General features: G+C 41.1%; 1 protein-coding gene across 1 annotated transcript in view; it reads left to right on the top strand.

Moving 5' to 3' along the window:
• LOC126235282 (putative SLC9B1-like protein SLC9B1P1) overlaps positions 1–27,672 on the top strand; it is a 115,958-nt gene that overhangs the window by 3,116 nt on the left and 85,170 nt on the right. The window contains exon 2 of the mRNA XM_049944007.1: positions 23,216–23,372. Coding sequence (XP_049799964.1) covers positions 23,267–23,372 — 106 coding nt within the window. The 5' untranslated portion in view covers positions 23,216–23,266. The remainder of the gene's footprint in view (positions 1–23,215; positions 23,373–27,672) is intronic.

Here is a 27,672-nt window from a genome sequence, read left to right as displayed (position 1 = left end):
TCAAAAGTTGAATTACACGGGACAATACGATTCTTGTGGGCAAAACATTTAAATTTCACAAAGATTCCCCGTGAAATTCTGGCGGTATATGAACCAGATGCAAGCATTCAAAAAAGCTTACTTGGTCTTTCATAATAATGTGTAACTTACTGTTTGGAGTCTCTTCGTACAACTCACGCAAATAAATGATTTAAAAAATGGTTCAAATGGCTCTGAGCACTATGGGACTTAACATCTGAGGTCATCAATCCCCTAGAACTTAGAACTACTTAAACCTAACTAACCTAAGGACATCACACACATCAATGCCCCAGGCAGGATTCGAACCTGCGACCGTAGCGGTCAAGCGGTTCCAGATTGAAGCACCTAGAACCGTACGGCCACACCGGCCGGCAAATGATTAAAAGACGAATATAAAAGCTGTAACTTGATCAAGAAAACATTATTTGTTTCTACTATACCACTTCAATTTGAACCCGTTCTGTTGCATATTCATTGAGTTATTTTTACTGCATGGGGATTACGCAAATGTTTTAACTTTAACTGTTGAAACTGCTGCCCGAAAGGATTATTAACAATTCAGAATAATGTTTGTAATTCTCTTACGTGTGATAAATATATTACTTAGGAACTATGCTATAGGGTCTACGATAAACATTTTATTTTCAGTTAGAAAACTGATTAAAAGTAATACGATAAAACAGTTAATAGTTATCTTACAACGCATCTTGTAAAGCACACGGTCCAGCGACCAGCGTAAAATCAGGAATACAATTACAATCGGTTAAAGGAAGGTTTCTTGGCGTCAGGTACAGAACTCTTAATAGTTAAAATACTCCAGACGGATACCAGTATGGTCCCTTAGAAAAAGTCACGGCCTGTTCATTCCTTATTCGATTCGGAAATAATCTCGGTCTCTAATCACCTCGTCTAATCTTTCCTACTTCGATACAAGACTGCAGTTTCGTTACTGACCCACCAACTGACAATTCATCCGTTGCTGATCTTGCGCTGTTGGCGACACATCTGGCAAAAGGTTACTCGGAAGGTCAGAGATTCCCTCTGGCTTTCTGGTGGTTGTGTACTGCACTGATGGAATAAATCTAGCAATGCAAAAGATACAATTAAAAAAAAAAAACATAGCTAAGCGGGAAGTCTTGCTTTTCATGTCCGTGCATAGAGAGGTATGGGTTCTTTTTAGTAACTAAATAGAAAGCTATTTTTCAGCGATTGGTCGTCCTTCACTTGAGGCATAATGGCGCAATACGGTTTCCACCTTTAAGTCCACCTGGCGGTGTCCTGTTGTATCAGCTAGCAAACCTATTCAAGTATCGATGGAAAGAGGCTGTACTATCTGACAATAAGTTCTGTTGCTTTTGTGACCATAAATTAATCCCGAATTAAAAAGAAAAATGTAGTATCTTACTAACGTCTAATGTTTCGCATTTGATGATTTTTTAAGGTGGCGATAGTGCAACAACCTCCAGAGCCGAGGCTGTTTAACACTCGCTACTGCAGTTAAAAAAATGGCTCTGAGCACTATGGGACTCAACTTCTCAGGTCATTAGTCCCCTAGAACTTAGAACTACTTAAACCTAACTAACCTAAGGACATCACACACATCCATGCCCGAGGCAGGATTCGAACCTGCGACCGTAGCAGCCTCACGGTTCCGGACTGCGCGCCTAGAACCGCGAGACCACCGCGGCTGGCAACTGCAGTTAACCTCGACCCATTTGGCGCGTAAAGGGAGGAAAGTTGATAATGTAAACCAAATATTATGCCAATGTCGTACGACAAATCCAAAACTCCTGAGGGAACGCTTTTGACGCTGCTGAAGTTGGGGGGAATTTTTGTAGATTAGGCTGTATACTGCCTCGGATTTCAATGTCTCCTCTCTCACACTTCGCTCTACAAGCATTTAAGACAGTTACCAACGAGATAAGAGTCACACGTGAGACCCAACACCTACAGCTAAACAAGGGAAAGGACGCAGTGATTGCGAATGAAGAAAACGTTCCCGATTCAAGAGGATGAACAGCTAGACGTCGCGTCAGGTAACAACGCCGCACGACATTTACATTTTTTTCTGTTGGTTCATTGCTGGGTTTGACTACGAATTTATTTTCGTCGTGAGGCACTATTTATTGATGAAAATGGCCGCTCTTCGTAGCAACTGTGGTATACGTCGTCCAGGAGCATCATGTCTGCTGTTCGTCCAGTATAACGTACCAGTACATGCTGGTGTACGACCCACAACCGTGACGCCTCAGGTTACAAGGGGATCGTGAATGAAGATAACGGTGTGAGGCTTAGTACACAAAGCGGTCTCGGATAAGTGTTGCGTATGTTGGGCTGCGACTGCCAGATTTCCGCGTACGTTTTGGGGCGCTGTACTAGGCGGATGACTGGGTAGATGATGCATTATAGCTGCAACATGATCTCCGAGATTCGAAGATCGTTAAAATACAAGGTGTTACTAACAACTGATACATCTGTGAAGTTGTAGAGGTCAAGGTTTCCCGCGACTGTCAGCGAACTGCTGGTCTGTTTTTCAAGTAAGCAATGCGCTGTGATAAGTAGTTTGCTATGTGAAAGATTTTTACAACAAAGCCCAGATCTGCGTGTTAATCTGAAGTGGCGTGGATGAAAATCGTACGGAATTAGGCTAAAGAATATAAAAGCGAGTATCAACTAATTTCCTGCACTACCTATCAAATCCATGTCACCTATTCCCGAGTACATTCTTACTGCAGTTTCGAAAAGTAACAAAATACGAATTTATGACTATTTTGGTAGTAATACATAAATATATAAATATACAATAACGAAACATTCCGGTTTTTTCATTGAGCAGAAGTTGACATTTTAGAAATAACCAGGTATGATATCATATGATTTGAGTTCTAACGAAGTATTCATATATAACAGATCTAAAAGACAAATCATTTGCGTCGTAGTATATTGTTTCACCATTTTTGTGATATACTACTGTAGTATGAGTAAAAACGACATTGCTTGTGGCTGTTACAATGGTCAAATGAATGAAAGTTGATATGTTCCCCTCTTTATCACATACGATCTAAATGTTTTAATAATAGTATAATCGAGGCAGCACTGAGCATCGCTTTCACGGTACTCGTAACCTTTAATAATGAATTATTTAAATGTTTTCGTTTAACTAAACTTGCGTACGACTTATTTCTCTGAATGATTCCCATTCTAATCACGTATTATAACATCACGACATCTTAAATGTAACTTTCACTTTTCCTGAGTTACTACGTTATTTGGTAACTTGAATGAGCTGCGAAAACTACCAGTTCATGGTTGGTCTTTTCACTTGTCACGGAATTTCGAGTGGTTTCCAGTCGTCTGTAACGTACATAGAGATCATGGGATACGTCCTAATATCCTTTCACCCGGCTTAATGCAGCAGCTCGACATGGCAAAACTCAACAAGTCGTTGGAAGTCCCTCCAAAAATATTGAGCCATGCTGCCTCTATAGCCGTCCATATTTGCGTGCCGGTGTATGATTTTGTGCACGAACTGACCTTTCTATTATGTTCCTATAAATGTCCGATGGGATTCATGTCGGACGATAGGTGGCCAACTCATTCGCTCGAACTGTCCAAAACGCTCTTCAGACCAATAGTTAACTATTGTGGCCCAGTGACATGATGCATTGTCATCCACAAAAATTCCATCGTTGTTTGGGAACATGAAGTCCAGGAATGGCTGCAAATAGTCTCCAAGTGGCCGAACATAGCCCAGTCAATGATCCGTTCAGTTGGACCAGAGGACACCGTCCATTCCATATAAACACAGCCCACACCATTATAGAGCCACCATCAGCTTCCACAGTGCCTTATTGACTACTTGGATCCATGGCTTTGCGAGATCTACACCACACTCGAACCTTACAACCAGCTCTTAACAACTAAAATCTGGACTCATGTGACCAGGCCGTGGTTTTCGAGTCGTCCAGGATCCACTCGATACAGTCAGGAGCCCAGGAGAGGCGCTCCAAGCGATGTCGTGCTATTAGCAAAGGCACTTACGTCGGTCGTCTGCTACCTTAGCCTATCAACGCCAAATTTCACCGCTCTATCCTAACGGATACATTAATCGTACGTCTCACATTGATTTCTGCGATTATTTCACGCAATGTTGCTTGTCCGTTAGAGCTGACAACTCTACGCAAACGCCGCTGCTCTTAGTCGTTAAGTGAAGACCACCGGCCACTGTGTTGTCCGCGGTGAGAGGTAATGCCTGAAATGTGGTATTCTCGGCACACTCTTGACACTGTGGATCTCGGAATATTGAATTCCCTAACGATTGCCGAAATTAAATGTCCCATACGTCTAGCTCCAACTACCATTCCGCGTTCAGTCTTTTAATTCCAACCACTCGGTCATAATAACTTTGGCAACCTTTTCACATGACTCACATGAGTACAAATGACAGCTCCGCCAATCCACTGCCCTTTTATACCTTGTGTACACGATACTACTGCCATCTGTACATGTTCACATCGCTATCCGATGAGTTTTGTCACTACAGAGAATCTTTACGGCTATGATGGCTTATGTCGCGCATTACACGAATTCATGTTAGTGTAGATACAGCTATGAGCACAATACTACAGTAATCCGACTCGATCTTTGGTGTTCGATGACAGCGTGTGAATTACAACACGAATGCAGACTAGTCAACAAATTTTGTCTCCCCGTAAACGAGGAAGTGCATGTCTGTAGGATGGCTCTTAACTCAGAGGTAAGCCGGTTTGAATCTTTGTGGAGGATGATTTTCACCACTAGTATTTGGCCGGGAAGCGGAAGGGAAGTGCTGGTATAAAGGTCACGATCACCGATATTTGTCCCAATGACCTGGATTAAATTCCAAACTGTCAGCAGTGTCTCAAGGAGTGAGTGCATGTAACACTGTTTATCCTTCCGTAGGATAGAAGCCTTATGGTCGGTAGACTCTTTGATGCTATTCGAGACGGGTAGGATAAGTGTTAGTACTGGGTTTGTCTCTTTATGTTTTTCTCATGATCATATAACATAAACAGGACACCGCACTATACACACATCCATCACAGACATCTGTAATTAAAAAAATACGCTTAAGACACACATTCCCATATTCCGCATCGAAAGGCCTCATTGTGTGCCTGTTAGGCGGTTACACAAAATGGTTCAAATGGCTCTGAGCATTATGGTACTTAACTTGTGGAGTCATCAGTCCCCTACAACTTACAACTAATTAAACCTAACTTACGTTAGGACACCACACACATATCCATGCCCGAGGCAGGATTCGAACCTGCGACGGTAGCGGTCGTGCGGTTCCAGATTGTAGCGCCTACAACCGCTCGGCCACCCCGCCCGGCCGGTTACACAACCCCACCCCCTACTGATCTCCTAGCTAACAGTGTCATATTAAACTTTCTTATCGAATTTGTCGAACAATGATTGCCAAGAGGAGTACACTTATCTGCGAATAATGAAAACGCTTTTCATATATTCAGCTGTGTGAGGATGTGAATAGAGCTCAGCATTCACCTTAACTGGAGTCGGGTATCGTCAAAAACTTGTTTCATGTGGGCGATGTAACAGGCCAATTGTTCGAAATACAGAACAGCTTATTCCCACTTTACCTCACACGGTAATATAAAACAGTGTAAGTCTGTACTTCCGCTGCTAAAAATAGCTGCATTAATCAGCTCAAAAAGTTTTCCGAAGTTAAAACTTGCTGACAGATTACGATTGTATGACGGATTAGGGATCAAACCCGTGCATTTACCTTGAGGGCAAGCGCTCCATCGAATGAACGATGTGAATGTGTCACAGCTAGAGCTTCGGTCTCTGTCTACTTTTCCTAACTCGACCGTCAAATCATACAAATGCAAAAAATGTTATACAAACACACACAAACTTTTAACTAAACTGATATCATTGTACCAGAAACAATTTAAAGTAGTCTCAACCCCTAGTTCCGAGCAAGATTTTCCTTGGCTATCAGACGACGAATGCCTGTACTGGAAGTCCTTCCCAAACATTCCCAACTGGGATTCCCTCCATCCCAGCCTCAGCCTGCTGAGTCATTCGGCTGAAAACACAGCAACTGTCTTGAACAGTCCGCTCTGGTTCTTGGAATGTAGAACAAAAGAGCAATAAATAAATAAATATGTCTTCACATTGATCTTGTTGCACCAGTACCTCAGAGAGAAGTCAATGTCATATATGGCCCTCCTCCCTCCCACACGCTCAGTACCTTGAGTAGGTATTTTGCTTTACTTATTCATCTATGAAATTTTCTTTATTCTTGTTTTTCTGGACCTAACACCAGTGACCCATTTTACGTCTGCTCCGAAATTAATTTCTTCTTTCATAATTTTTTTCTACTCTTCGTCAACTGATTTAGCTTCGTAAATATCGCCACTGAAGTGTTTCAGTCTATCTCATAAGTGTCTCAAATCCTAGTGCCTTGTCTGTGTAGTGTCGGCAGACTTGCCAACACTACGCACACTAATTGAAAGAGGCGGCCAAGATGCACGCGCTAACTCACGAAGGATGGAGTGAGGTCTGAAACAGGATTCGTAATGTATGCTATAAAGAAAAGTACGTAGCTCCTTGAATACTTAACTTTTAATCCATCCTTTGTATACATCGTTCTTGATGAGACATCTGGAGATTGTGGCGATACAAGTGAGACTCTTTTGATACAAGCTATCTTAGGCTAATGGCGCCTTGCTAGGTCGTAGACATGGACTTAGCTGAAGGCTATTCTAACTGTCTCTCGGCAAATGAGAGAAAGGCTTCGTCAGTGTAGTCGCTAGCAACGTCGTTGTACAACTGGGGCGAGTGCTAGTAAGTCTCTCGAGACCTGCCTTGTGGTGGCGCTCGGTCTGCTATCCTGACAGTGGCGACACGCGGGTCCGACATGTACTAATGGACCGCGGCCGATTTAAGCTACCACCTAGCAAGTGTGGTGTCTGGCGGTGACACCACAGTCTGCTTTTCGTAGAATTTTTTTTTTACTTTTATTTGTTTCAGTCTATTTATTGTTCATTACTATTATTGCCGTAAAGGACTCCATAACATCTAATGAAGTTAAAACTAGAGTGTGAAATAATCTGGATGAAAGCAGGCATCAAAGGTAGGTTTGTTGTTGTTGTGGTCTTCAGTCCTGAGACTGGTTTGATGCAGCTCTCCATGCTACTCTATCCTGTGCAAGCTTCTTCATCTCCCCGTATGTACTGCAGCCTACATCTTTCTGAATCTGCTTAGTGTATTCATCTCTCGGTCTCCCTCTACGATTTTTACCCTCCACGCTGCCCTCCAATACTAAATTGGTGATCCCTTGATGCCTCAGAACATGCCCTACCAACCGATCACTTCTTCTAGTCAAGTTGTGCCACAAGCTCCTCTTCTCCCCAACCATATTCAGTACCTCCTCATTAGTTATGTGATATACCCATATAATCTTCAGCATTCTTCTGTAGCACCACATTTCGAAAGCTTCTATTCTCTTCTTGTCTAAACTATTTATCGTCCACATTTCACTTCCATACATGGCTACACTCCATACAAATACTTTCAGAAACGACTTCCTGACACTTAAATCTATTCTCGATGTTAACAAATTTCTCTTCTTCAGAAAAGCTTTCATTGCCATTGCCAGTCTACATTTTATATCCTCTCTACTTCGACCATCATCAGTTATTTTGCTCCCTAAATAGCGAAACTCCTTTACTACTTTAAGTGTCTCATTTCCTAATCTAATTCCCTCAGCATCACCCGAATTAATTCGACTACATTCCATTATTCTCGTTTTGCTTTTGTTGATGTTCATCTTATATCCTCCTTTCAAGACACTGTCCATTCCGTTCAACTGCTCTTCCAGGTCCTTTGCTGTCTCTGACACAATTACAATGTCATCGGTGAACCTAAAAGTTTTTATTTCTTCTCCATGGATTTTAATACCTACTCCGAATTTTTCTTTTGTTTCCTTTACTGCTTGCTCAATGTACAGATCGAACAACATTGGGGAGAGGCTACAAACCTGTCTCACTCCCTTCCCAACCACTGCTTCCCTTTAATGCCCCTCGACTCTTATAACTGCCATATGGTTTCTGTACAAATTGTAAATAGCCTTTCGCTCCCTGTATTTTACCCTTGCCACCTTCAGAATTTGAAAGAGAGTATTCCAGTCAACATTGTCAAATATTTGCAGCACACTTTGCAGACAGTATCCACATATACCACTGAGTGTAATTGCAAAATTATGTCGTTATATGACGCATGGGTCAGGAGATTTGATGTCATAAACATTGAGATATGTGAAAAACTTGCTTTTGCTTACAATGGAGCGCAAATTACGCTGACAACATTCATTCACTGTTTCATAAACAGACCATTTAGCGCCTCTCAACAAACGCCAAACAAAATTTCAGACTTTTTTAAAACTTTTTCTCTCTTACATACTTAAATATTTAACACATTACATCACTTGTAAAGTAATCAGACGCTTGAGGCTGTTTTATACATGGGAGTACGATTCTTTAAGGAATCAGGTGTTTACTGGTTGCAGTCTACGGGAAGCCTGCGACGCCACATGAGTAGTGAAATGCAAGATGACCTGCGGTGTTGGCCCTAACGTAAATAAATGGAAGATATTGCGCATAAATGGGCGAAGATTTATTTATGCTAAATACATTACGTTTATTTAGTTCAGGATCAACTACCAGCCCCCACCCCAACCATCGATCCTCCGCAGGTCTTCTTGCATTTCACCACTCATCTGGCGTCGCAAAGAGCCAAGAGCTCCAATAATACTCTGTTGTGCTATTGGTGTCAAAATACTGCAAACAGTATTAACCGTAAGATACGTAACATTAACCGAGTAAAGTTGACTGACCGCATAAAACAAATTGGGAGAAAAGGAGACGCCAGGCTGCATCTACATCCATACTCGTAAACCGCAGCGAAGCGCATGCCAGACGGTACTTCCTATTGTACCAGTGATTAGGACTTCTTCCCATTGTATTCATGTATAGGGGAATGATTGTTTAAACGTCTCCATGCCCACCGTAATTAGTCTAATCTTGTCTTCGCGACCCTGCGGGAGGATTGTAATATGTGTTTGTTATTGTCCATGACTGGTTTGATGCAGCTCTCCACTCTGATTTATCATGTACAAACCTCTTCGTCTCTGCATTACTACTGCAGCCAAAATCCATTTTAGCCTCGTTACCGTATTAAAGTGTTGGTTGCCGTCTACAATTTTTACCCTCACTCACTTACCTGTATTACCAAATTGACGGTTCCTTGATGTCTCAGAACGTGTCCCTATCAACCGATTCCTTCTTACAGATTTTGACATAAATTTCCTTTTTCCTCAACTCGATTTAGTGCCCTCTTTTCATTTATTCGATCTACATATCCAATCTTAAGCAGTTTCTGTAGCAGTACTCATGACTTCTATTCTCTTCTAGTCTGAACTGTTTATAGTCCAGTTTTCACTTCTATGCAAGGCTACACGCCAGTCAAATACCTTCAGAAGAGAGTACTTAACATTTACATTTATATTCGACGCTTACACATTTCTCCTTTTTTAATAAGCTTTTCTTAACGGTGCAAGTCTGCATTTTATGTAATCACTGCTTAAGGCAAGGTCAATTACTTAACTGTCTCCGTGATGTTCTCCCACAGGTCAAACAAACCTGTCATCATTCGTGACGTCCTTCTTTCTGTCCGTTCAATATCCACTCTTTGTCTTACGCGGTACTGGTCTCACACACATGAGAAATATTGTAGTATGGGTCGCACGAGAGTTTTGTAAGCAATCTCCTTTGTAGATTAAGTACATTATCCTGATATCCTATCAATGAAACGAAATCTGTCACCAGCTTTGCTTACGACTGAGTCTATGTGATCGTTCCACTTTATATCCCTGCGAATTGATAAGCCTCTTATTCCACTTACATTAAAGGGAAATGTAATTCAGCCACGACAAAAGTGGTTTATACAACATTTGTAAGACCGATCCTTGAGTACTGCTCATCAATGAGACGATATCCAAGTTTTATTAATAGCACAGATAGACAAGATCCAACTAGGAGTGGCTAATTACCGTCACAGTAGTGTTTGATAAGCGCGAAATCGTTATGGAAATGATTAGAATAATCCAGTGTCAGATGCTATAAGACGCTTCGTGCACTGCTGAAATTCCGATAGCGTGCATTCCTAGAAGAGATAGCCAACACAGTACCTCCTCCCATATGTCTCGCGACATGGCCACGATGATAGAAATCAATCATACTGACGCTTTTCGACAATTTTTCTTCTCATTCGCGAATGAAACAGGAAAGTTGGGAAACTATGCCAGTGCCAACAGTACCTTCAGGAGTATAGGTGCAGATTAGATTGTGATTCAAATTCGTATGAACACATTCGTATGTTTTGCAGTACAGCACAGTAGCAAATCTGTATTGAATCCTGACACAGTCCAGGCTATACATTCCCATGGACTGATCGACTATTACTTGTCCGTTGTAATTAATGGAGAGCGTTTTGAAATTCAACGTAGAACGTTATTTGTGTTCCTCCCTCGCGTTCCATGTTCGTAGCTGATGTCCTGAATGTTTTGGCTTTCCTTTCCTGCCGTATTAAAGTAACTCCAAAGTAATTTTCTTTTCTTTTCTTTTGTGCAATTTTCCAAATTGTTGAGTGCTTCCATAATTTTCTCCTCTCTTCTTCATCTCAGAGTATCACTTGAAACCTACATCCTCAGTTCTTTGTTGTATGTACTCCAGTCTCTATCTTCCTCTACAGTTCTTACCCGTGACCTGTCATCGTTTCCCTTCTTCTTGTCAGTATTTTCCATATAATCCTTTCCTCGCCCGTTCTGCATAGAACCCATTTATTCTCAGAACCTACTTCGTCATATTAAGGCCTATGTTTGATATCAGTAGACTTCTCTTGATCAAGAATTTCCTTGTGGCCTTTGCTAGTCTCTTTATACGTCCTCTCTGCTTCGTCTGCCATAGATTATTTCGCTTCCAAGGTAGTAGATTCCCGTCTACGTTGTGATCACCAGTTTTGATGTTAAGCTCCTCGCTACTACCTCTAATTACTTTCAACTTCCTTCGGTTTATTCTTAGTTCATATTCCGTATTCATTAGGCTGTTCATTCCATACAATAGACCCTGTAATTTTTCTTCAACTTCAGTGTGGAAAATAATGTCATCAGTAAATCCTTATCACTGATATCCTTTCATGCTGAATTGTAATCCCGCTGTTTAACCTTTCTTTTATTTGCGCCATTGCTTCTTCGATTTATTGATTGGACAGTAGAGTTGAAAGACTGCATCTCTGTGTTACACCTCTTTTAATCCGAGTACTTCGTTCTTGGTTTTCCAGTCTCATTTTTCCCTTATGGTTCTTGTGCTTATTGTATCTTACCTGTCTTTCCCTATAGCGTACTCCTATTTTTCACGAAATTTCGTACATTATGTACCATTTTACATTGTCCAACGCTTTCTTACATGTTGACAAATCCTATGAACGTGTCTTGATCTTTTTTCAGCCTTGCTTCCGTTATCAAATTTACAAATGTTAATATTTTTCTCTCTATGTTGGATGAATCTTAAAGGCATTAGGTTACCTTGCAGTCAGCACATTGGAAGGAATTTGTAGTAGTGAATAACATATGATACAGAAAATTTGTTTTCAGCCAGCAATCTTACGACGAAAGAGTAATTTGTTACTATCAAATTATACAAAAATAGTTTGAAACGCAGAAGACAGGAAGGTGTGGAGAAGTGGAGTACCCGGACCCGGTGCAAGGCAGAACGACTGTGAAAGTTTTTCTCAGAGAGACTATGAAGTTCAAAAGAAGGTGAATTGATTTACCCGCGATAATTTAACAACTGAGTCACCCACGATAATTTAACTGTAAACTGTAATGCTCTCCACAAAAATGATCTGAGAATCCGAGAATTTCCACTCACTATTATAGAGCAACACGCTTTAAAGTACTGTTTTAAACAGTTTGTATACAACCTGTTTCAAAAAATACAAGTGATAACGGCAGACAAAACTCTAGTTAACTTATGAGCGTTCGCTCACTGGTTTTTCAAAGAGAATTTGGACGTCAGGGATTGAACGCGTATAGCACATATTCAAATTAGCAATGTAGAAACGAGACTTTCCGTGTTTATCCTACAATTAACACAATCCTGTTTCTTTGAACTAGAGAAGAGGACCCTGACGTGGTTGCCAGTAGAGACCGCGTCTCCAACAAATATTTGTGCACGCTTATGTCACCCACGATGTTACACAACATACGAGCTACCTCACTACGTAAGAGGAAGATCTGAGATGGAGAAGTACCTTCAGACTCTAAAAAAAGAATTAAGTGGCAACATGTTCAAGAGACATTCAGAGACAAATTGTCAGGAAGGAATCTTATAGCGGGCAATACTGATAGAGAAGTTACTCTGAAACTCGAACTGTGCGTTGTGAGATAACAGCCTGAAGAATACGAGATGCTGCTTATACCACTGCTTCTTATATAGACTCTGATCGTTTGAGAGGAATTCTGTGAAATATGGAAAACTTGTCTACGAGCTAAGACTTGTGCGATGCATTACATTATGTAATTCACTTGGATGAAAAGAGATCATATTCAAGAACAGCCCGTTAACAGAAAAAGGACACCGACGAGCCTGTATCACGATGCCTGAAAAGGCCCACAAGTACGGGTTGTACAGAATAACGGCTTTATTGTTATAGCTAAGTGAAATACACTTGCACAGAGCGTTGTTGTTGTATGGCAACGAATCACAGCTGGCTGGATACTACCTCACGTCTGATGGGATACTACATCCTCTGGAAGATGTCTGTTGACTACGCAAAAATCTGAGTAAAGTTATTTTTATAACTTTCCACGAGGTGTCATATTTGCAACAGTTGTTCAAAGAGGCGTCTGCCACAATCCACGCAGACATGCCACCGTCAACATAAGTTTCCGTCGTATCCGTAAGAATAAACGGGATAAAACATCACGAACTATTGAAGCGTGAACATCGACACTGCAACCGTCTGATACAGACTGGCTACAGGGTGGCCGAGAAATGCACTGAGGCATGTTAGGTAGTTGGTCAGTTACATGTTCCATAGTTCGTCTGAACGATTTTTTTATCGAAATGATGTGGAACGAATCACTTTACGGGATCACTATACATAGTTTGTGTCAACATTAAGAAACACATTGTTATTTTTAGTCCTAGTCATATTAGTACAGTATTGCTTTCTTACTGGCTTCAAATTTTTAAGTAGAAATTCATCAGTGGAATAAAAGGAGATGCCCTGGATAAATTATTTTAAATTAGATTTAAAACATGCTTCGCTACCTGTCAGACATTTATGTTGTGAAAATTATAAAAATTATCGCTGCTGCATATTGAATTCCTTTCTGAGCCATTGACAGCTTTAAAAATGGGTAATAAAGGTCATTTTTCCCCTCCAGTGTTGTAGGTGTGTATATCACTGTTCTTCTCAAATTGTGATGAATTATTTATGGCGAATTTCACTAGCGAATATATGTATTGTGATGGCGCAGTTAAAATTTTTAGCTTCTTGAAGAGGTATCTACATGACGTCTGTGGCTGAGCACCACATATTATTCTTACTGCTCGCTTTTATGTAATCAGTACTTTCTTTCTAAGAAAAGAGTTATCCCAGAAAATTATTACGTACGACATTACTGATTGGCAATATGTATAATATGTCAGGAGATTGATAAGTTTGTTTCCAAGACTAGCAATTAAACGAAGAGAAAAAGTAGCCAAACTTAACTGTTTGAGAAGCTCAGTAATATGCTTCTTCCATTTCAAGTATTCGTCAATACGTACACCCAAAAATGTGGAGCATTGACCCTATTTAATGACTGCTATTCATGTGATACATCAATTATTGATATGACTGTTTGTTGTACAGAACTGAATGGGGTGTGTTTTTTCAAAATCCATGGAGAGTCCATTTTCAGAGAATCAATTAATAATTCTTTGGAAAATATAATTTGCTTTTTCTCTAATCGTGTTTATGATAACGCTAGTATCCTCTGCAAAAAGTACCAATTTTGCTTGTTGAATGTTAAGTGGAAGGTCTTTCACATATGCAGCGTGAGTCACTAACTATTGCCACTAAGAGTAACTCAAAAAGTATGATAGGAGCTGAAAAGTTTGTAGGACAAAAGTTGCATGGACAACGGGGCCCATAATATGACGTTGGGTTTTTGTTGCTAGGTGGGATCGCTTCAGAGATATGAAGGTCAACTTGGTTTTTTAAATGGGATGATCTAGTTTGGTACTTATTTTCTGATCCAATGATGTGTAACAGTAAGATTTTTGGAGGTGAACGAACGTCAGAAAGGTGGCTTGAACGTTCATGTCCATGTTCGAAGTGATGACCATTGGTATCAATGCAGTGCTGCAATCTTCTTATCATAGATTGAGTGGTATTCCTTACCACATCGGCACTTATCGAAACACATGCTCTGACAGTTCTCTCTCGCATATCTTCAGGTGTAGTTGGAACGCCTTTATAAACAATGTCTTTTACGAATTCCCACAAGAAAAAATCCAGAGGCGTCAAGTCTGGCGAACGAGCCGGCCACGAAACATCTCCTCCGCGTCCAATCCAGCGATTTGGGAATTGTCTCTGCAACCCATTTCTTGCCATCAGCGAAAAATGTGCCGGACACCCCCGTGTTGATACCACATTCTGCTCCTTGTTCCTAAAGGTATTTCTTCCAATAACAGACCTAATGTTTCTTGCAGGAATGTAGTGTACTTCCTACCATTTAGATTTCCTTCGATGAAATAGGGGCCTAAAATTCTGTCCTCCAGAATCCCAAATCATACATTCACCGACCATGGTTTTTGGTGTGCAACTTACCGCAGCCAACATGGATTTTCAGTCGCCCAATAATTCTTGTTGTGCAAATTAACATTTCCATGGTTCGCGAATGTAGCCTCGTCAGTAAATGAAATGAAATTAATAAATGCCGGCCGCGGTGGTCTAGCGGTTCTGGCGCTGCAGTCCGGAACCGCGGGACTGCTACGGTCGCAGGTTCGAATCCTGCCTCGGGCATGGGTGTGTGTGATGTCCTTAGGTTAGTTAGGTTTAAGTAGTTCTAAGTTCTAGGGGACTTATGACCTAAGATGTTGAGTCCCATAGTGCTCAGAGCCATTTGAACCAAATTAATAAATGTGTCATCCCTGAAGTTAAGCCCATTGGCAGAATTCAATGTGACGAATACAATCCGTACCAGTTAATTCTAGGTGGAGACTGATATGGTAAGGATGATATTTATGGCGATGCAGAACACGAACAACACTACTCTGGCTCATGCCAGATTCCTGTGTGATTTGACGCGAACTAACACAAGGATATCGAACCACAGTAGCATGAGTACCACTTTCCGTTTCCTTGTAAGCAACTTTCCTTTGCCGGACATGTTTTCGAAGCTTTGAAGATCCAGTTGCTCTCAGTTTATCATACACATATTTAAATGCACGGCGTGTAGGGTGAGTACGTTGAGGATATCTTTCAGCTTATAAGTCCCTAGCTCTCACTGAATTTCGTTGGAATTCTCCGTAAATGAAAAGCATATCGACTTGTTCTTCGAAGGAATACATAATTCACATTCGCTTGATTCCACGCTACTATTCTTACCGTTCCTATTAGTGTTGTAAGTCGAAACCGTCGAATAGTTTTTACATGTCAATGCTACGTTAGACGGATACGCCGTATTCGGCGAATATTTACTATTTGCACTATATACGAGAAAGAATTGTTAGAACATGCGCTTCGATATGTGCCGAAGTAATAAGGAATACCACTCAATCCATGATAAGAAGATTGCAACACTGCAGTGATACCAATGGTCATCCCTTCGAACACCTTCTGTAAATGGACGTTCATGCCACCTTTGTGACCTTCGTTGGCCTTTGAAGACCTTACTGTTACACTTCATTGAATTCGTCTCGATATCCACTATCAGAAAATAAGTACCAAACTACAGCATCCCATTTAAAAAAACAAAGTTGACCTTCATATCTCTGAAGCGACCCCACCTAGCAACAAAAAACGAACGTCATATTATGGCACCCGTTGTCCCATGCAACTTTTGTCCCACAAACTTTTCAGCTACTATCATACTTTCGGAGTTATTCTAGGTGGAAATAGTTAGTGACTCACCCTGTATAAGGAATAGGAATGGACCTAAATTTGAACCCTATGGGATTCCCTTTGTGATTATTCTCCAGTAAGTAAAATTTTCTACCTTTCCGACATTGTCTGAAGCATTCAGCGTAACCTTTCGCATTGTGTTTGTTAAGTGTGATTCAAACCATCTGTACCTAAAGCCATTTTGTAAGGGAGTATCATGATCTACACAGACAAACCCCTTGGATACATCACAAAATTACCACAAAATGCCATTCCGTGGACTATAAAAATGTCCAGATAATAACTTCCCCACCATCCTTCTGGAACTCTTGGATTACGAAAGCTATCGAAATCCGTACGACGAAAGTTTTACTTACACGCAATGGAGGTTTTAACTTGGATGAAATGTGTAGTCTGGCATTTGAAGTAGTCATTCTTGTCGATAATGGTGCAAAGTGTCTCTCGTTAATGCCTAATGTTTATAAACCAGAACATGTGATACTAAATCTGTTACAAAGGACATGCTAGTGCTTTTAATCTTTGACGCCTGAGTGACATTTCTGCGGCTGTTATGGTATGTGTCGAGATGCTCAATAGCGCAAACGATGCTGGCGTTGCACCGTCAATATTACGGCTGAGATGTCTGGATAGTTGAGCCTAAATATCAGCAAACGAGACCTATTGCCTACGGCTACATTCCCGTAATTTTGTAGAACATTCTAGCTGGCGTTCCGCGGCCCTTACTTATGCACACTGAGACACTAGTAAGACAAGGGCGTTCTGGTGGTCGGCAGTTCACATACCTTGAAAAGACGCAGCCATTGCCGTTCCCCTTCTTCCCCTACCTGAACTTGTGCTCCGTTCCTAATGACCTTGTCGTCTACGGGCCGTTAAACTCTGATCTTCCTTCCTTTCATTATTACTGTTGCACAGGGATCCGGAATTTTTCAAGCGAGTGTCAAAATATAGTTTTTTAAGTAGTTTTCTTCAGAAAAATTAGCAGTATGTTCTATTGTTCTATGGAGACGAAGAGTACAGTTTCATTGCTGTACCACAAAATAAAAGATAGTACGCAATTGAAGTCTTCATTCATGTTACCCCTTGTTGAAGCTTCCGAGATACTGATAAACAGAACTCCAATCAACGAACTGTTATGGCTATAATCAGATGAGATATTCATGGAAGTATAATTATTTGCATTTCAAAAGAAAAGGAAGATTAGAGTTTATAGTCGTGTCGACATCGCGGTCACTAGAAACGGAGCACAAGCTCAGACTTCTTCAAGAATGGGGAAGGAAATCGGACGTACTCTTTCAAAGGAACCGTGCCGACGTTAGCCTGGAGAGATTTGAGGAAATCACGGGAAACCTAGAGGTTGGATAAAAATATGGAAACACCGCCAGAAACGCATGCTTGAACATAAATGCAGATACTAGCTAAGTCTGCATGTTGCGCTGTTGTATTTCATCACGAACGTCAGTGTCCTCAGTACGTTGCAAGTGTCAGTCGTGGCCAGAACAGTGTTCTGTGTTGTTGTGACTGCATTATGTCGGAGCTAAGTGAGCACGAACATGGGAAAATTGTATGGTAACCAAGTGAGCAGAAGTGTTTGATGTTTCAATAGGCACCAAACCGAAGATTTATAATGCTTACAGGGAAAGCGGAAAAGCGTCAGGCACTAACAGCGCGGATGTAAGCGTTTGTTGACTGATCGTGACGGACAGTAATTGAAGAGGATTGTGACGAAAAACAAGAGAAGTACAGCACCAAAAGTCACTGCAGAATTGAATGCCACACTCGCGAGTACTGTCAGCACCAAGACAACACGAATGGAGCTCCATAAGCAGGGAATTTCAGAACGATCTGGAATTCCAGAACCACAGATTAGTGATACAAATGCCCATAATGGGAAACCGTGGTGCTGAAGCCATAAAACTTGGAAGAATGTCATTTGGTGGGATGAGTATTGTTTCACACTGCTTCCAACTTTCACACTATTTCCAACTTCTGGCCGAGCTTGCGTCCCGAGAATGAAACACGGCAAAGTTTCGCTGATAATGTGGACAGTCATATCATAGTATTCCATTAGCTCCATGGTTGCCCTGCAAAGTCGCATTACTACAATGGCTAATGTAACCGCTTTGGCTCGTAAGGTTCATTCCATGATGCAATGTTTTTCTCCCCAGTGATGATGGTGTGTTCCAGGATGACAGGTCGCGTCCTCGAGGACTGGTTTTGTGAGCACCAGGATATCTCCTGGCCTCCACAGTCACCAGGTCTGAATATTATTGTGCCTGTGTGGTCCACTTGGTCTCTGTGTACCACCAACATTGTTATCTGAATTTCCCAATATTTTGCAGGTGAAGGATACGAGATTCCCTTGAAAACTAGATAGGATCTGTATTTATCCGTTCCGAGACGACTGGAGGCCATATTGAATGCCAACGGTTTATCTACGCCATATTAGGTATGGTAATGTATTGTGTTTTTGGTGTTTTCATATTTTTGTCCACCCCTGTAAATAAGGATGGCTACCCGCCGATCTGAACCATCGCCCTCCCGAATGCGAGTCCACTCCCCACTGTTCTAACTACTGCACCACCTCCATCTGTTACATTACTTGCATTTCCCTCATTTCAGAAACACTTATATCCAACAATTCTGTTCACAGCTGCAGTTCAGCAGCTGCAAAATAATTTCAACGAAGATTAAAAAGCGCAGCTGATGCCTGGCTTTATTTATCTTTATTGACTTGTACCCAATATAAGTGTCTTTCGAAAATTTGGATCAGAAATAGCATATTCGATGAAAAAATTATCAATAATGGCGCTTCATTCAAACTGAGACCTTAAATCCATTCAGCTTACTAGAAAAAAATGTTTCCTAGGTGTGTCGCTTTTTTCTCAACTCAGTAAGTAGACATCGATGTTTGTGTATGTTCACTTACGCTAAATGAGAACGCTACCTTCAGACGAATTATTCATTAAGTTGTAGAAGGGACCCCCTGGTACAGTAGCTGCAGAAGTCTTTCATTGTGTAGCATACAGAAATATTTAACTGTGCGTGGTTACGTTACTCATGAGATTCGAGTTTTCACAATTTAGGATAGACGCATCGGTTTATTGTTGATTACTTTGATGTCCAGATGTATAGTGACAATCACGAAATAATTCATATATGCAATATCATCTTAGTTACGATTATCTCAAATAGAAAAGAATGGTAGAAATGTTTTAAACAGAGACAAATTGTCAGAATCCCTCCGCCAGATTTATATCTAAATGTACTCTGATGGAAGGCAGTGAGGGTACCTGTGAAATAATATTTTGTGTGGCCATAGGTTGGTATTGTTTCCGACAAATTTACTCGATGTTTCAAGAGCACAAAATTATACACTAGATGCAGGAGTACTTAGCAATCTACAACGATTATTGAGACTTATACCACGGAACGCCGTTTTCGCAATTAACTGTGAAGAATTCGCAAAATTTTGTATTCTCCCAACAGGAAGGAAAGTTAGCATACGATTTAAAGAACAAACAACAATAATTGACAGTAATCCATCCAACTTTACTGCCCACTTCAAAGATACCAACTACAAAATACCTAATATAGATGAATCACTTTAAATCTTACATATTCAGGAAGGAAAAATTATGGACGTAATGAAAAAAACTGATATTTACATCGACCTATAAGACCAGTCAGACATAGTTTTAAATAAACAAAAACACCTGCAGAATGGAAAATTCCTAAACAACTTTTTACCAATTCTACGACGAAGTGTTACAAAACCATAGAATGTATAACTGTCGCTGCATTCGGTGATAAATATTACTGTAATGCGGAAGATGACGCTAACATAAAGTAGTTCGAGTCTTGTGGTTTCCAACACTGTTTCTTTAAAGTACTGTGATCGATTTTATACATGTTGTTACTTTTAACTAAACACATTGAAATATCTCGAAAACTACACGTAGGATAAAAAAAACTATAATTCCAATTTGTTTGTCTCGGAGAGAGACGCCCAGTGATACTACACTCGACCCCCCTCCCCCCCAATCCCAACCCGTGTATGGGTGGCGTGAGGCCAGCTTCGAAATCTTCAATGGGAACCCCAGTTTTTCATTGCAGATTACGATTTTACGGTAAAATCTACACACATTTTGTCTGAAGCATTTTCTTCGTTTTGCCACAGATGGTGATGTAATCGGAGGAATAGAAATGGTACACAATCGTAATTTACGACATTCTCTTAGTGGCCCTTGAATATTCAACGGGGCGTTGGACACCACTTCCATGCGGCGAGCGTAGGACAGGCCAGTACTTTAAAACTTCTAATTGGAAACCCTACATTGTACTACTCCGACATATCGGAGAGGGGATTACTCGACGCGCCACTGGCTGAGGCTCAAGGCGAACAATACTCTACTTTTCCAATTAGAGTACGTGTTCAAACGTAGCACCACAAACTTCAAGACACTTTCTGATCCGATTTACAAATGATAGAAGCATGTCTGCGGCGTTTCTGATGCGGTCGACCATATCTTCGCAGCCTGTTAGCACTTGCTGGTACTCCTTATCTTTTAAGTATCCACAGAAAGAAACCCGACGACGGCAAATCCGGTGACCTAGCGGGCCAATTAATAAGGGCACCTCTGCCGATCCACCGACTAGTGTAAACACGATCCTTACCTCCCTCGCTTCAATTGCCTAATGCGCTGGGCAACTGCTGCGGTCGCAGGTTCGAATCCTGCCTCGGGCATGGATGTGTGTGATGTCCTTAGGTTAGTTAGGTTTAAGTAGTTCTAAGTTCTAGGGGACTAATGACCACAGCAGTTGAGTCCCATAGTGCTCAGAGCCATTTGATTTTTTTGCGCTGGGCAACTGTCAAGCTGAAACCACATACGTCGTCGAACGTGCAGGGCAACATCCTGCAATAGTACCGTTCGTTAGGTATTTGTATCCATTCAAAGTGTCGTCGATAAATATGGACCAATGAGTTTGTTCGCCATGACGACATATCATACGATAACCGTCGGAGGACATTGATGGTCAACTTGCCATAGCAAGTGGAGATTGTCCACATTCCAGTAATTCATGTTATGCTGGTTAACGCTACCATGGTTTGCGAATGTAGACTCATCGGAAAATAGTACATCAGCAAAGAACGTTGGGGTTGTTTGCACTTGTTGACGTGCCTATTCACAAAACACTATCCGAAGGAAAATCTGCGCCATTAAGTTTTTGATGCAGTGACACGTGGTATGGATGATACTTACGACGATGCAGTACTGTGACAATACCACCTATAACATGGGCTGCTGTGCACTGCCGCCAGTATAGTTATTTCATTAGCTTCTCCTTCGTTTCCTTTTGCCGGTCTGTACGCTGCCATCAGACATAAGGGTGTTCACAGCCTTGTAAAAGAACGAAAGAGAGTGAACTTTCTCTGGAAAACGCTCAGCAAAATCAGCCTCAACCTTTCTCTTACAGTCTGCTTAAATCAGGATAATTTCAATTTTTTCTTCTGTGTCTACAACATTCACCGTCCACTTGCACGTCTGTTTTCCAAACGATGGGTAGGTGTGCAGGCAATAAACACTGCGGAGGTGTTGTAACTGTTCCTTGCAGCCGTTTCTTCTTCCGATATTTCGGCTGTATACCGTCTAGCCATCAGCAGAGTGAGCCGGGTTGCCGGGCTCCAGCACTTGTTCCGTCCTTTGATACCTGCGGACCGCGCCAGTGCGGGTGCGACCACAGATACACAGGCGCCAGACACGTTGATCGGCGGCAAAGAGGTACAACATATGCAAGAAATTATCTATGGCAGCACGGTCGATCCACATGTTGATATCGATGAACACTACGAGCTGCACCTTTGTGACGTCTTTGTGAGTTTATTACAGAAAGTGTCGGATTCCATGATTTGTCCAACCTGAAGACGCTATCTCTCTTAATTAAATTCGTCGCCAACGGAATTGCAATTGCTTCTTTCGTTACTGAGTCCCGGAAAGTTGAATTGCAGGCAAAACTTTCGACGTTATCGCACACTATAGAAAGCTCAGTGTCACTACAGTAGGGGCCGATGACCTCAGCAATATGGCCCTTGAGGAATTCACACACACATTTGTCAATACAATGTTCTGCACCGCCTATTTATTAGGTTGTAAGAGCTGGGTGTACCTGAGGTGCTCTGTGCATATCTCATGGACTGTATGTGTCATCTGTGTGCTACTGCTCTCCACCAAAGACAGCAGCACTCCTGCGTTCCGTTAATGAGATTTGGTGCTTCGTGAGCCTGGGGTTTACAAGTTGACAAGTGAGTGTGGCCGTTCATACATCGGACTTTTAATGATACGATGTGTACTTTTCGCGATATTTCGATGTCTTCAGTTAAAATGAACACCCTGTATATAAGATCTGAGTAACAAATATTAAAAAGACAACAGGGCAATATTTATAAGTTATTTAAAAATTTACATAAAGTCATATTTTTCACACAAATGATGAACGATAATTAAATATGAGAATATATATATAGCTTAATTAACAAATTTATTTGAAATAATTGTAATCTTCTTAGTGTAATAACGTTAGAAACGTCGACTTTATATATAAGAGCATTACAGCAACATAAGGAAAAACCTTTTCTTACTTATTTTGTGACAATTACGTGCAGTCATAGGACAAGGACGTACATGGCATAATATACCAACAAAAACTCGTTGGTAAAGTAAGTTATAATGCACTTAGTACTTCTAGAGATATGACCTGTTCCTACGTTAAAATCACAAGTGAGACTAATGTATTCAATACAGGTAGATTGCTTCTGTTTTAGATACTTGAAAATGGTCTAAGGCCAGAATTGTACAACTTCACATGATACAAAGAGAACTCGGACTGAGGGCATCAAGAAATCTTTCAGAAACACTTCACATGTATATGACACTGGACATTCTGTTCGCAGGTGACTTTATTTGTGCAGATCTAGAGCTAGTGGTAAGACTGAAAATTCAACATGTTCGGGGAGAGAAAGGAATTTGACGTGACAGGAGCTGCCAACAACGAGCCAGAGTTCAAGATGACGATGGCACCACCCCTCGACGTCGGCGAACACGATAGACGTAAGTAAGAACAACATTCCTCCTCTTGCCCACTCTGTAAATTGTTTGAGGTTTTGTAACGCACACCAACAACTCCCACTACCAGACTTTAGCAAAGGAATTGTATGTAAGAGAGAGAAAGATAATAAGGGCTGCATCGACATAGCTGTACTTCATCGGTAACTGCATTTACTCGACACAACTGACGCCGGAATGCAGTTGCAGGCTGACGTGGTTTTACTCATTGACTCTCTCACTCATTTGTTTCAGGCTTTTATAGTTATATTCTATGAGCTTATTGAAGAAGCAATGAGCTGCTCCTTTAATTCGTCTGCTAGAATAGCTACTGCCATTTAGTGTCTTGAATGATCACCAAAATCGATATATCGCTTCTGTGGTATTCGATACAATGTTAACACACATAATGACGTCACATTTGCCTGACTCGGTGGGACCAATGTTACCCATTCGATGTACCTCATACTACCATCTCACTATGGAGGTAAAAAAAGAAGGGAGATGGCACTTTAGACTTACACTGTACGTTGTTTTGAAGCGATAGGGGGCGCGGCCTGCCGCCATCTTAAATAGCCAAACTATTGTTTACGATTGCTTCTTGATCATTATTTCTGTCGTGCGCACGCAACAGCTGTTTTAAATTCTAAAAATTGCAGTGCTTGCATGAATAACATACTGTCAGGAAGGCAATTTAGAACGTTTTTCTGTTCTTGGATATTTATTTACTCTAATAATACGACACTTTTGGCCTAGTTAATGTAACTTTTTTGTGATAGTTTTCAATAACCAAGAAAAGAAGGATGTGATGTAAAGAGGAAGATTTCGTAATCCATTTAATTTTACTTTACTTGTTTTTGCACCGATAGCAAGTAAAGCAGGAACTTTGAAACCAATACTTGTTTCCTCGCTGTTACTGCTTGTTGTTACATTTTCACCTTTCAACTCGTAGGCACAGCATTTTTAATGTTCGTATGCACAGCAGTTTTAATGTTCACCTTTGCAAAAATCTTACCTGCGTGTTCTTTGTTAGCCGATTAACGTGTGTAATGAGGAAAGAAGGAGGGAATGCTATCGTATCTTGTGGATGTCAACAAAGTAAGCCGGCCGCGGTGGTCTCGCGGTTCTAGGCGCGCAGTCTGGAACCGTGAGACTGCTACCGTCGCAGGTTCGAATCCTGCATCGAGCATGGATGTGTGTGATGTCCTTAGGTTGGTTAGGTTTAAGTAGTTCTAAGTTCTAGGGGACTGATAACCACAGCAGTTGAGTCCCATAGTGCTCAGAGCCATTTGAACCATTTTTTCAACAAAGTAAACGATTCTTGAAATCTCAAAGAAACAGAACTGCATAGAAGTATACCTCCAAGCAGAGTAGAATTCTTGTTTTATTAGACATTCAGCAAAAAAAAATAGTCTCACTGTAGTTTACACGCCTTCTCACTTTGAAATCTTACCTATGATGCGACATTCAGTATGTGGCCAATAATAGCAAGTTACAGGGTAAGAAAAGATATAATTTTTTAAACATGTTCCAGCGTTATGCAATACTATAAATGTAATTAAGGGGATGGTGTCGAACGCTTAGTCGCCGTAAAATGGATGTTTTGCCATGACATGTACGTAAGTAATTTTTTTTGTAATGATAGCCTATCTTTCCGACAGCAGCCTATTTGCTTCTTTTGGCGGAATATTTCTCATCAGTAACTCTGTCAGTTTTTCAGGAGCAACCAAACTTACAAACGAACATATTGCTTGAATGGGTCCACTTACGAATGAAATGTGATACCTTTAAACTTTAGATTACGATCAGATCGATTAGCACACCCATAAACGATGCAAGCTTATATTTTTAATGAAACAACCATGTCGCCACACAATTAAAGCACCAGATGCACACGACCAAAGCACCAGCTGGTGTTTGGCATACGACCACAAAATCGATAGATATCCCCATCGGTCGAAACTGGGAACAGCACGTCAGAGTGACATCACGGGGAAGCACCACCGTGGTGAACCATGGAGGTAAAAACGCGATGAACCTAATGTTTTGGGCTACTTAAGGTGGCGGACTGCGGCTTCGTGACATAATAACAATTCCCTTTTTTTTTTACTGTCATGCATCTCACTCTGTTAGTTGTATCTTTGACTCTCAAAGATGTTACAACAGTAGTTCGATCTCTGACCCCATATAATTGCCAACTAAGCAGCACTACTTCCTAAATTAAAATTGTCTCTGACGCTTTGTTATTTACTGCATCAGAAAGACAGAGAAAATGAGGAGGGGTGATTTTAAACTGCGAAGGGTGCCTGCAAAAGCATCCTTTTTATAAGCTGCTCTTGATTAAAGTATTGCCACCTTATAATCTGCCGTTCGTACTACTGAACATTCCGAAGCCTAACTTAGCACGAAATATCGTTCAACTGGGCAAGCTTATTGTTTTCCTACAATTCTATAGGACTACTTTTTCAATAACCAAGATATTAAAAACATTTCTTTTCCTCTTGTGTCAGCTAATGATTAGTTATTTCGTCGTTTCCACATCACCTCTGCAGCCCCTGATTTCTGAATCTGGCTGACTTTGACAGTAGTGGAGTTTACTGTCACTCTCATAGGTGCACACACTGCGCTTTTACCCTATCCGTGCTCGCCTGTTAGCGAGGCATCCAAAGCCAAGATGCCGCGTGCTGTCAGCGGAACGGGAAGGGTGCTTTACTCCCATCCAAGCCAAGCTATGCCCAACCCAAGCAGGTTACGAGAATGTTGTTTGTTTGCCCGTCTTCTCGCTATGCTACGCTACGTAGCAGTTTATTCTGTACTCTTTCATTGCGGTGTTAAGAGAAGGATACGGACGCTGATGAAAAGTTCTTTTTTACCCGAGTATCACAAGACGAGGCTTAATAAGTACGTATTCATTTTGGGCCATTGTAGGGCAGAGAACGGTGGATATTATTTGTACTTTTTATCTTTTCAACGTATTTCGGGCTTATTTGTTTATTTCAATACGAATGGTTTTCTCTGCAACTTTACCCTTCTTTCGACTAGTACTGGTTGTTCTCAATTAGAGACATTATCAGAAAGCCTCTAACAAAAGGTTTTACAGTAAGCAGAACCATCTCTGAAAGTCGAGATCCTTTGCACCTAGGAACCTGAGAACGTATATTATATTGCAACGCCAGCGAAAGCGAGGTCTTGGAAGTCTGTTTTCCGTAACCTTACTGTGTTTCAGCCAAATATGACCCCAGTTATACCAATTTTAATTACTTGTTTCAGAATACGTGCTACGTGTTCGCTGAATTCATTCTAAGTAGCTGAAATAGTTCATTCTAAATTCACCAAATTGCATTTAAGCAAACACGAAGTTCGTTTTTCATATTATGTTAATGGAAGATGGTTCAAATGGCTCTGTGCACTATGGGACTTAACATCTGAAGTCATCAGTCTCCTAGACTTAGAACTACTTAAACCTAACTAACCTAAGGACATCACACACATCCATGCCCGAGGCAGGATTCGAACCTGCGGCGGTAGCAGTCGCGCGGTTCCGGACAGAAGCGCCTAGAACCGCTCGGTCACAGCTGCCGGCTGTTAATGTAAGAAAAACATGTCTGAAAGATGGAACTTTTCTCTCGTACTAAGGCCTCTTCTCACTACTGTGGTTTTTAATATCCATTTTATTATTTGTTTATTGTATTTGGCTCTGAGCACTATGGGACTCAACTGCTGTGGTCATAAGTCCCCTAGAACTTAGAACTACTGAAACCTAACTAACCTAAGGACAGCACACAACACCCAGCCATCACGAGGCGGAGAAAATCCCTGACCCCGCCGGGAATCGAACCCGGGCGTGGGAAGCGAGAACGCTACCGCACGACCACGGGATGCGGGCTATTGTATTTCAATCAATGTTAGTCCTAACCTGAGAAAGCCTATATTCAACTAAATGACATCTAGTTCTTAGCACACATTTCCCCACACTTGCCATCCACTGAGTCTTTGCCCTCTTTCGAAATATTTTAGGTGTAAGGAAACTGGTGATCAAATTTACAAACATGTCGTAAGATACTCGAGATTCCCGAATGAGTGTTTAGAAACTTTACACACAATTTACTTTGGGAGACACCTACCGATTCATCTGACGCTGCCTCATAAACTCACGACAGCTTTTCCATTGATGGACTTGGACTCTGTTTTCTGTCTGGTACATTTTCTGTAGTTCTTAATTTCTCCTCAATCTACTTTGTTCATTTTGCTCCTCCCATCGTTATGATAAATGAGCTGTAGTGAAACTACCTACGTAATCATATAT

Source organism: Schistocerca nitens, chromosome 2 (genome assembly GCF_023898315.1).
Source record: "Schistocerca nitens isolate TAMUIC-IGC-003100 chromosome 2, iqSchNite1.1, whole genome shotgun sequence".
Classification (NCBI taxonomy): Eukaryota; Metazoa; Arthropoda; class Insecta; order Orthoptera; family Acrididae; genus Schistocerca; species Schistocerca nitens.
The sequence above is the reverse complement of the archived record's forward strand: the minus strand, read 5'-3'. Positions and strand labels throughout refer to the sequence as shown.